Source organism: Acinonyx jubatus, chromosome C2, assembly GCF_027475565.1.
Source record: "Acinonyx jubatus isolate Ajub_Pintada_27869175 chromosome C2, VMU_Ajub_asm_v1.0, whole genome shotgun sequence".
NCBI classification, from domain to species: domain Eukaryota; kingdom Metazoa; phylum Chordata; class Mammalia; order Carnivora; family Felidae; genus Acinonyx; species Acinonyx jubatus.
This window is the reverse complement of record NC_069384.1, coordinates 103973140-103985169: the sequence shown is the minus strand read 5'-3', so window position 1 is coordinate 103985169 and position 12030 is coordinate 103973140. Positions and strand designations below refer to the sequence as shown.

General features: G+C 39.5%; 1 protein-coding gene across 1 annotated transcript in view; it reads left to right on the top strand.

Moving 5' to 3' along the window:
- The window catches only part of IQCJ (IQ motif containing J), an 841043-nt gene that overhangs the window by 409638 nt on the left and 419375 nt on the right, over positions 1–12030 (top strand). The window contains exon 4 of the mRNA XM_053221266.1: positions 7347–7482. Coding sequence (XP_053077241.1) covers positions 7347–7482 — 136 coding nt within the window. The remainder of the gene's footprint in view (positions 1–7346; positions 7483–12030) is intronic.

The window sequence follows — 12030 nt, the reverse complement described above, 5'->3', positions numbered from 1 at the left end:
GAGGGCAGACTTCAGATTTGGCACACATCTACAGGCTACAGATATACTCTCAGGGAACATAGGCTGGGGGATACCATCTTTGTGCTCTCCTTAGGCCTCATTACAGCTCAGCCAAATCTCCCAGAAAGAAGATAATACACTTACCTGGAGTCCCAAATTTTGCAACTGCTACCCAGATCAACTGGCTGTGGAGGCCAACACAGTTTGCAATTGCAGCCCCACGGGAATGTTTACATTTGCTTACTTTAAAAGCTTCTGCCTGAGGGTCTGGCTTCCAATCGGCCTGAATTTAGGTGCTGATTAAGATCCTCCCCTTTAGGGAGATTTTAGCATAGCTTCCACTACTGGGAGCTATTAAAAATAAAATAGGCTGCTTGGACAATCGCAAAGGTTTGAGAGACAGCCAACAGCTAAGGCAGGTTGAACAATAAGCTTTCTCTGCTGCATAAGGCCGACCATTTAATACTCCAAGAGGTGACTGTTTCATCTGAGGCATAGAAAGTGGCAGTATCAAGGAAGATGAAGAAACAGAGGTATGTGTTCCAAATGAAAGAACAAGATGAAACCTCAGAAAAAAAACCCTATAATGTGGGGCGCCTGGGTGGCTCAGTCGGTTAAGCGGCCGACTTTGGCTCAGGTCATGATCTCGCGGTCTGTGAGTTGGAGCCCCTTGTCAGGCTCTGTGCTGACAGCTCAGAGCCTGGAGCCTGTTTCATATTCTGTGTCTCCCTCTCTCTGACCCTCCCCTGTTTATGCTCTGTCTCTCCCTGTCTCAAAAATAAATAAAACGTTAAAAAAAAACCTTTAATGTAACAGAAATAAATAATTTATATAATAAAGAGTTTAAAGTAATGCTCTTAAAATCACTGAACTTGGGAGAAGAATGGATAAGCACAGTGAGAACTTCAGTGAAGAGATGGAAAATATAAGAAAGTTCCAAATAGAAATCACAGAGCTGAAGAATGTAATAAAAATGTTTAGTATCTAAGCACACCTCTTCATGAGGTAAAACTTTATCTTCTTTGAGGTCTGGGACCCAATGTTAGGAAAACATATTTGTTGATCACCTACTTACTGTATTTCTAGAACTGTGGCGATATGGTGGACATGTGTATTCACTGCCATCAAGAGATTCACAATCTAGTGGAGGAAGAAGACTTGTTGGAAAAGAGTTGTCTGGATTAGCCTAATCTTCTTTTTGAACAGTTAATATCTTCCAGAGCTGCTATTCTCTTTCATGGACTCTGTAGTCTCTGTGTGCCTTATTTCTAAAGTGCTTTCTTAATCTTCATAAAGAGTGTTATAGAGGCAAGACCCAAGTTGCTCAAATTCCCATCTGTGAGGGAGTTAGGGGTTGCTGACTGTCAAGATGGTCATAGGTGTTGGTGAAGGAACCTGCAGAAAGATCCAGAAGAACGTAGGTCCATGATACTTTGGAAGTACCAACAGTCAAAGTAGGAAGTACCAACAATCAAAGGAAGTCAGGAGTTACAAACTAGGAAGAAACTGGAATGGAGTGGAAGCAGGCTAGAGATACAGGCAAATGCTGTGGGGAACGTGCCTATTGTGTGCAGCGGCCCGTTCCTGGCATTTGGGCAGGTTTGTATCAGGATACAGGGTTGAGGCAGACACCAAATAATGAAAACATGTACATCTGTTAGGGTAGTTTTAAAACACACATAGAAAATTTAACTAGCACTTGCTGAAGAGACTGTCTTTATTCCATTGGATATTCTTTCCTACTTCGTCAAAGATTAAACTGGACAGCTACATGCAGAAAAATGAACCTGAACCATTTTCTTACACCATACACAAAAATAAACTCAAAATGGATGAAAGACCTAAATGTAAGACAGGAAGACATCAAAATCCTTGAGGAGAAAGTGGACAAAAACCTCTTTGACCTTGGCTGTAGCAACTTCTTACTCAACGTGTCTCCAGAGGTGAGGGAAACAAAAGCAAAAATGAACTATTGGGACCTCATCAAAATAAAAAGCTTCTGCACAGTGAAGGAAATAATCAGCAAAACTAAAAGGCAACCAACAAAATGGGAGAAGATATTTGCAAACATCATATCAGATAAAGGGTTAGTATCCAAAATCTGTAAAGAACTTATGAAACTCAACACCTAAAAACTATTCCAGTGAAGAAATGGGCAAAAGACATTAAAAGACACTTCTCTGAAGAAGACATCCAGATGGCCAACCGACACATGAAAAAATGCTCAACATCACTCATCATCAGGGAAATACCAATCAAAACCACAGTGAGATACCACCTCACACCTGTCAGAATGGCTAACATTAACAACTCAGGCAACAACAGATGTTGGTGAGGATGTGGAGAAAGAGGAACTCTTTTGCATTGCTGGTGGGAATGCAAACTGGTGTAGCACTCTGGAGAACAGTACGGGGTTCCTCAAAAAACTAAAAATACAACTACCCTGCGACCAAGCAATTGCACTACTAGGTATTTATTCAAGGGATATAGATATGCTGTTTCAAAGGGGCACATGCACCCCCATGTTTATAGCAGCACTGTCAACAATAGCCAAAGTATGGAAAGAGCCCAAATGTCCATCGATGGATGAATGGATAAAGAAAATGTGGTATATATATACAATGGAGTGTTACTCAGCAATCAAAAAGAATGAAATCTTGCCATTTGCAGCTATGTGGATGGAACTAGAGGGTATTATGCTAAGCAAAAATAGAGAAAAACAAGTATCATATAACTTCACTCATATGAGGGCTTTAAGAGACAAAACAGATGAACATAAGAGAAGGGAAGCAAAAATAATATAAAAACAGGGAGGGGGACAAAAACATAAGAGACTCTTAAATTTGGAGAACAAACAGAGGGTTGCTGAAGGGGTTGTGGGAGGGGGGAATGGGCTAAATGGGTAAGGGGCATTAAGGAATCTACTCTTGAAATCATTGTTGCACTATATGCTAATTAACTTGGATATAAATTAAAAAAAATTAACTAACAGGCTTAAACAAATAGGGGTTCTACTTACCTACTCAAAGTCAGCATGTGACAAGCCAAACCCATCATCTTGCTCTCTTCTCCCTTTCTGCCTTTTGCTGAACCATGAAGTGGTAACACAATGTAATGGGGAGACAGGGGATCTGGTCCAAATGTTGTGTCTGTCAGTTAGCCCCCATTTGTTCCCTGAAACTTGTCGAGGACTCCTGTTTGCAAGTAACAGATACTCAACTCAAAGTAACTTACGAATGAAAAAGAGATTATATTAGATCATCTAACAGAAACATCCAGGGGCTGATGTGCTTCAAGCACAGCTAGATACAGGGGATACAGGGAGTCAAGCATCGTCAGATATCTCTGTGCTCCTTTTCTGTAAGCTTTGCTCTACACATTTTGCTTTATTCTTGTGTGGGCTCTCCCAACATTGTTGGCCATGGGTTGGTGGGTCCCCAAAGAAAAATGAGGCTGAAACAAAAAAAAAAAGGAGAAATTAACGTTGGGCAAGCAAAACTACCACTATGTTAATAGTAGCATCTTCCTCAAAGCCCACTTGTGGTTAGGATTGAATGGGAGAATACACGTAAAAGAGCTATATGTAATTAGATGTTATCTCCAAAGATATTCAGACTTGTGGCCTCTTTGATGGTGCCTTTTTTTCCCATCTCCAAATTCAGCCCTACTTGAGTCATAATGTATTTTGAAATTGTAAAAATTATTTGGTAACATTTAAGAACTAGTAACTTTCAAATAAAAACCCAGATTTCTGACTTTCCTTGATAAGTAGTAAGTCCTGGCAACGATCAACTGTGTCAAGATGGGGTTCCCCCTCACAAGGAGCAGATACTGCCCAGTCTTCCCCCAGCCTAGCCCCAGGAGACGTCTGGGATCCTTTCCTGTCTTCACAGCCTGATGTCCTACCACTTTTCTCTAGGAACCTCCTGCCTTCTGCCTGGTACCCACATTCCAAGGCTTTGCCCAAAGACCTTTCCTCTTCCTTCCTACCAATCTAGATCCCATATATCCTACAAGTCTAATTAAAGTACCAGGACTCCCTCAAATCTCCTCTAAGCATCCCAGCTCTCAGAGCTTTATCTGTGAGATAAGGACATCTTCTATGTAAGGACATCCAGTGACAACCAGGACTGCACAGGCTGTGAGTCCCAAAGTGGCTGTGAGTGCATGGGGGAGCCACTGGCACTGTAAAACAGACAGGGATGTATATAGAGATGGCAGAGGTGGGCGATTATTCCTGAGATAGAAGATAAATAGGAATTGACCAAGCAAAAAAGTTATTGAAAAATTTATTTATCATCTACTTTGAAATAAACCTCTATATTTATAATTCAAAATATAGGAACACACAAAATGTGCTCCTTTACTGCAACCAGCCTTTGAAGAATTATACTGATAGCACAGCTTAGTTTTAGAAGTAAAAATGTCAAGGTAGTTGGTGGTGTTCAGGGTTTACTCTGCAGCCTTAAAGGAGACTCGTGAGTAGGAATTGTGGTACAGCTATAATAAGAAGGATGAAGAGTGATTTCCCATGTCTGATGGATGAGGGCTTCTACATTTTGTTTTAATTCCCTCTTATGGTAAAATAACATTTGGAGATTGTATTTAGAGAACTAATATTAGAACAATTTAATCATCAAAGGTCTCATCGGTGTGGTCAAATGGGAGTAAAGAGTGTGTGATGTAAACAGTTTCCTATGATTCAGGGAGTAATAACATGATTCCACATGTAAAAATATCCAGGGTCACAATTTAGATAATAGTGATGTGGCTGGCCTCTCATTTTTAACTTCTGAGTTAAAAAGGAAGAAAATATAGTATAATATACCTTCAACTAAGTAAAATTGTTTCCATATATGTGGACAAGGATGGTGAGACAAATATTCAAAAATTAAATTAGATTTTTTATTAAGGAAGTGAGGAGGCTTATAGGAGTTTTTAATACATATTTTAAAAGTATTTAATCTCGACACATTCTCTGTCAACTAAAAGTGGATATCCATCCACTAGGAATAAAGGAATATTGTCTTCTTAAGGAACATTGTCTGACTATAAGGAAAACTGATATGTCACTTTCCAGATACCACAGAACTTGGAAGGGAAAGGGGATGGTTTAAGTGCAAATTCACCTTGCAGATCTCACATCAGTTTGCCCAGTATTATTTGGTTCTTTAAAGGTGTCACACTGCCCCCTAGTGTTCAACAAACTACAATATAATATCTCAAATGGCTGCTGCAGTTTTTTTCTATATTTCTAAATAATCAAGATGGTGATGGGAGAGAGTCAGAGAGAGAGGAATGTCTCGAATATAAATTTGTGGGTATTCTATGGCTTATCATTTCATATTTTTAAAATAGCCTATAAAAATATCATGTTTTTTAAGCCCTTAATGGGCAGGTTTATGGACTTCAGGTGCCTTCAAATGGCAGAACTTGTTGGCAGGACTCTGGGAGACCCCAAACACTTCAGATGATGTAGAAATTATTAACAGCTTCCAAAAGTATGCTACTCCCTAATAAAATGGGTCCCTGAGGAAGCAACAGGACTACATAACCCTTGCAGAACTTTCTCTGAGATTCTGTTTAAAATCCTTAAATAAATAAGTAAGTAAGTTAAGTAACTAAGTAAGTAAGTAATTAAGTATTTTGAGCAAGCATTGTGTAATAAAACAGTAACCACATATAACCCAAGGCAGGGCCATATCCTGCTTTAATAGGGTCTGAAGTATACACATAATTTAGAGGATAGTTACAAAAACCCTAAAAGATATCTACTTTTGCAATTTTATGCAAACCATGAAGAAATGCTCACAGGGTCTTAGAAGAAACTTCTGGCCCATGAGGGCTCCTGAAGCTTATGTTTCATAGCTTTGGGGGATCTTGGCCTCTTATTTCAAGATATCATTTAGCTGCAACTTCTGGATTTTACTTTGAGCATTATAATTTAGAGCCTTAATAAATTAGGGAACATATACAAATTCAATAGCGTGGTTGCATTTTTGTGTCCTTTCTATCCTCTGGCTACTGAGAATTAATGGTCTTTGAACCATTCTAGTCAAGTGAAAATAAATCAGTTTGTTTACACAGAAACAACTTTAACCGCTTTATGTGTGGGAAGAATTACAGAAGATCAGATACTTCTAGAAGTCTAGAAGAGATAGTAATGGAATTAGTACATCTATTTAAAACTATCTTAAATGGCTGAATCTTGACAATTGGTCTTCATGTTAGGCATTATAATTCCCAGAAGAGGATGGATTGTGTTCACTGATCACCTATGTAAAACTACATGTTAATCTCAAAGATTAGAAACCAGTCCAAGTGGAAACAAATTACTTAGCTTTCATAAAGAAGAGTTTTCTGTTACCCAAAGCAGAAGATGACTTGGTTTTGATACTAATCACAGGAAATAAAAAGCTTTCTTAAAGGGTAAAATCTCAAATAGCTACCTAATCATGTGTTAATTTTTTTAGTAGTATGTAACATTTTCAGATATTCTGTCTTCTCTATTTTTTTTTAACGTTTATTTTTGAGAGACACAGAGAGTGTAAGCAGGAGAGGGGCAGAGAGAAAGGGAGACACAGAATCCAAAGCAGGCTCCAGGCTCTGAGTTGTCAGCACAGAGCCTGACACGGGGCTCAAACTCACCAACTGTGAGATCGTGACCTGAGCCGAAGTCAGACACTCAACCAACTGAGCTACCCAGATGCCCCATATCCATTTCTTTATTTACTTATTATATACCATCTGTTTCCTTCCACAGTATGTAAAAATGCATGACCCAGGGCTTTTGACTGTCTTGTCCCAGAACCGGACCACTGCATTTGGCCATGTAGACTACACTGTGTAACACGGGATTCCCTTCATTTTGAGGTCTGTGTGAATGGCACCCCCTAGGGCTACATTGAAGTCACTGTCCAGAGCCTAGGGCTGACCTTGGAACAGAAGAGTCTCTCAAGAATGCTGTGTTAGTGAACAAGTAAGAGATATGTCAGCTTATTTATTATTCTCATTTGAAATATAGGATGAGAAATTGAAAGATTTTGGGTCCCATAAATCAAAGTACATTTATACATGCAAACTAGTTTCACTTCGATGACTTTTTTTTTTGCTAAGATTTTTTTGACTAAGCCTGAGAGACTGATTTAGCTTTGTCAAGGTGTGAATGTCAAACCAGTAAAATAGAGAAACAGTACAGGTCTTCTGATTTTCTGTTACATTCTATGTGGTACATTTTCCCTGTCTCCAAAGCCAATTCCTTCAGACTCCTTGTGCTTTTCTGAGTCTGTGGGCTGTGACCAGGGAATGACAGTGCATGTGCTTTTATTTATTTATTTTTTCCCCAGCATTCAGAGAGCCTGGCGTGAGTACCTGCAGAGGCAGGACCCTCTGGAGAAGAGGAGCCCGTCCCCATCCTCTGTGTCCTCAGAGAAGCTGAGCAGCTCTGTCAGCATGAACACCTTCTCAGACAGCAGCACACCCGTGAGTGCCATGTTTCCTTTTTATGGCCTGACTGGCCAATCATTTGATCGCCAGGTCTTTGATTCCAAGAAAGGAATCTCAAGATGTGAGCAGGTGGTTCATTGATAGGAGGATCTACATTGTTTATTTGCTATATTTGAACCCATGGTGAGGGTGTTGTCATCTCAGAATGAAGACATGATTCATAAGCACAAAGTGTACTTCATCAAGTCTGAGAGAAATCAGTTGCATTTGACCTCAACCTAAACTTACTCATACGTGTGTTTGCATTCCTCTGTTACCAAGAATATCTTTTTCCTTTTCTTTTTAACAGTATGTTCCCTTTAGTCTGTGCTTCTGGTAGAGTTTTGTGGTGCTAATATGATAGAAGATTAGCTTGGTTATAAGGATTGTAGAGAGATGTTTTACAGGAAGAATTGAAAGGGGTCACAAACTCAGGGGTTGCAATTCAAATGCCTTCAGGGGCCAGGTGGCTGATGTGGACAAGGTTGTCACTGGCTACTGAAGAGCACAGGCCTCACCTAAAGGGGTAGCCCCACTTGACTCCTGGATGTGCTGCCATGTGGGGATGCTGGACAGACATTGCCAAATGTGGTTTCTTCTTTCAAGGGATGTCAGAAACTCAAACTTTTTAATGTTGGCAACTAGTAAGAGAATTTAAAATGTAACTAGATCCTGCCTGCAGATCACAATTGTCCCAGAGGCCAGCTGTTTAAGAACCCCAGGTACAGGTTTTAGGAATGGAAACATCTGCTGAAAGTCTTAACAGCAACAACAACAGACAGACCAAAAAAACATCCCAAATGTGGTAGTAAATAACTGATCAGGCAACTGTAATGCAGAGTTTTGTGGATATGGCCCTTGTGATCATTATGACAGCCACTGGAATACACAGAAAGAAGTTAGGAAGAGAAATGAAGTAACTATACAAGTATATTACTAAAAAAAAAAATTTCTTGACTACTTTGTAATCATGTTTATTCAGTGGTAAAAAGGCTTCCCAGCGGCCAAAATAATGTATTCACATTGGGATCAAGCAAAGGTTGCTTTGACATGTTTTCAGATGATTACGTTGCATGTTCTTTAATATACGGTTTTATCTAGTTATGGATTCTAAAGGCGAGCAGCAAGTTGAGTTTGTAGCTGTGCAAAAAACAGTAGCAGAAGATCTGTTTTTAGCAGACAGTAGAAAGCAAATAGTGAATCTGTACCTTTTTAAAGCAATTTTTAGAGGGAATGAATTGTCTTAACTGGTGTCACTGTCACGAGAGGGCGCTGATGAGCCACACTGGAAAATGTTTAAGTAAAGTGTGTGTTTATCTCATTGTTTGCAAGTCAAAAATTATATGAAAATTGAGTGTTTAGGATGCTTTTGCTGTCAACAACAATAGAATTAATTTAATAGAAATTAAATGACTGAAGATTTGATCTGAATGATGAAAGCTAAATATCAGAAATCATTCTGCCTCTGAGTTAAAAGGTTTGCATTCACTGCCTTTGTACTTTCTGCTAGTCACAGTTCCTGAGAGTATCACCCATTGCTGTGTCCAGTGTTACCTGATGGCTTTAGTATTGCTTTAGGGTGGTTAACCTTTTGACTTCATTGAAATTCTGAAATAATCTATTTTTGTTTTACATTTACCCTGCCACACCACTTACATCCTAGCACCTTAAGAATCTTTGCACATAAATGCACATTCTTCCCTCATGGGTCATCACATAAATGTGATGTGAAATATCACTGTTAGCTTTGCTAACAGTTCTACCTTATTTAATTTACCCTGGCCTCCAGGTCCCCTGATGTTTCTTAGTAGAGCAGATTTCCTCTCTCAAATGTCCCCAGCAATTTTGTTTCCTGTAAAGTGTCTCAGAATGAATTGGGAGTGGCATCCTGCTCCACCACCATATCATCGTGTCTTATCTCTGTGCTCCTGGGACAAGGATAACTCTCTTCATTGCGTGGAAGTCTGGTTCATTCCCGATTGGCTAAATGTTTTGTGAGAATCAAAACATTTTCAAAAAACATTATCGGAATTAGCTTCAGAAAGCAAACAGACCCTGCCCAGAGTTCCAGTAGAGGTTATTGATTATAACAACTGTGGCATTGATAGTGGTGGTGGCATGACACTACATATGCAAAATAAAATATGCAAATATAAGTTGTTGGGACACTTCCAAGTGTCTAGTTTGTCAGGCAGATAAAATTTCCAATTCATAATTCTTTAAAACTTCATGCTTAGTTGTTTGGACTGGTATGTCTAGCTAGGGACTTATTTCTCACGATCATCACTTTGCTGGGACCTCTTTCAGAAGATTCATTCGTACATTTTTTGATGGTCATAACCCCATGAAAGGAAAGTGACCGTGCTCCACCTTGATCAGCTTACCAGACCCACTGGGTTCATATATACTCTCAGGGAGTTCCAAATAGGAAGACTTGGTTTTACTACTCTTTAATGAGTAGACCTCACGTTTATGGAGGGGATAAGGATGAGTGAGCTCTGGACCACTTCGGCTAAGCCTGTCATAAAGAGATGAGCTTCCTCTAATAACCAATGAGTCCATTTGGAATTTTAGGGGTAAAAGCCTTCAGTCCAAGTCAAATGCTCTCAAGGAGATATCTCCCTGGCAGATTTTCTGGGACCCTGACTCCTACCAGATACCTCCAGCTTGCTGAACTCAGCCCTCTTTGGGCTTGATCTCTCACTATTGCTTCCTAGACCATTGTATGTCTTTGTGAATTTGATCAGCTGCCTGTCTTGTCCCAAGTGCTAACCCTCTACTGTCCTCCAACACAGCCTCCCTTGTCTAACCTGTGGGCCTTTCCAGCTGCTCTGCCTGCCCCATGTCTATAATAACTGCAGTTACTGCCCACAATAGCTGTCTGCCCCAGGCAGGTGCTGCATGGGAAGCCAGCAACCTGATCAGGGTGAATTCCTGTGCTGAGCTGAGAATGATTCTCTTGTATGCTTTTGCTCTGTTTTGGCTAAGCATAATGGTTAATATAGTTCTTAGAATATTTCTGCTCTAAAATATATAAGAACAGTAATATTTCAGTATGAGCTCTCAAAATCATCATCTTAATAAGAGCTGAGCACTTGTTATTTGACAGGCACCTTGCTAATGCTTTCCATAGATTATTTCATTTAATCCTTTCAATGACCGTAGGAAGGAGGTGCTATTATTATCTCCATTTTACAGATGATGAAAATGAGACCTAAAGAGATAACTAATTTGCCTTGAGTTACTCATTGGGCTGAAGCCGTTATGCTTCACTAGTCTACAATATTGTACCACTTCAAAATAAGCCTGAATTTAGACATGGTCAAGCAGAGGAAGAAATAACCAGTGCATCAATGCATTTCTAAGACTATTCTACAATTTAGTAGGTATAAACTCTGAATGAAATAATTGAGGAGTGCCTGGGTGGCTCATTTGGTTAAGCTTCCGAGTCTTGATTTTGGCTCAGGTCATGATCTCACGGTTCATGGGATCAAGCTCATGCCTGGCTCTGCACTGACAGCATGAAGCTTGCTTGGGATTCTCTTTCTCTCTCTCTGCCCTTCTTCTGCTTGTGTGTGTGCTCGCTCTCTCTCTCTCTGTCTCTTGCTCTCAAAAATAAATAAACTAAAAACAGGAAATAATTGAAAAAATAATCCTCATTTCATTTTATAAATTGCCTCATTCAGTGCTCTTTGCTTAAAACCTCAAGCCTCAGCTGCTCAATGCCAAATTAAAGAGCAACATGAGGGAATATATATTAAGTTATGTTAGCAATTTGCATATTAAATTTCCTTATCCCACACTGTATCATGAGGTAACAGAAAAAATTGTTTTAGAAATAGCAATTTTGAGCAGCAAGTTATTGGGAAGTGGAGCTGATGGGTATCAAAATGAGAAAAAAAGAACTTTTTGTCATAAAAAATATTAGTTATTGCATAGAAGACAACAGTAGAAAATGATTTGTGTATTTTATGAACCAATTTCATATTACTTATTCTTTTAGTTCCCAGCTTTGAAAAATCTGTAATTTGTCTAATAGAATATCATGTAAAGAAACTGTAGAATGGTATATTCTAAATGACTTGATAACCTTTTCACAAGTCATTAGCATACCCCTCGGATAAACCCAGAAATATTTTTGGATTGTTTGGAGACATTTTCAGTCCTGTTTGGTTCATTCTGCCTGGATCTTCCTTCCTGGCCACGCCTGCTTACTTCCATTGGTTCCTGTGTTACTATGGTGTGGCCTATAGGGGGCTCTGTGGCTCATGGAATGAGGCCCTGGCTTAGTAAGGGAACATAACTAAATAGCAGCTCTGCCATAGTTTTTTTGAGTCTAAGATGTACCACTTGAGAAACGATTCTTCATCTGCAAACTGGAAATAACACCCACCTTAGAGATGGGTTGGTATCGCTGTGAAGGTTATTTGGCATTACCTATGTGAAACATAGCACAGGGCCTGGGACCCTGAAGTCTCTTGATAAATGTCAGTGGATTCTGATTCTGCTCTTGAAAACACTCTATGTGTTCAAAACACTGCAAAA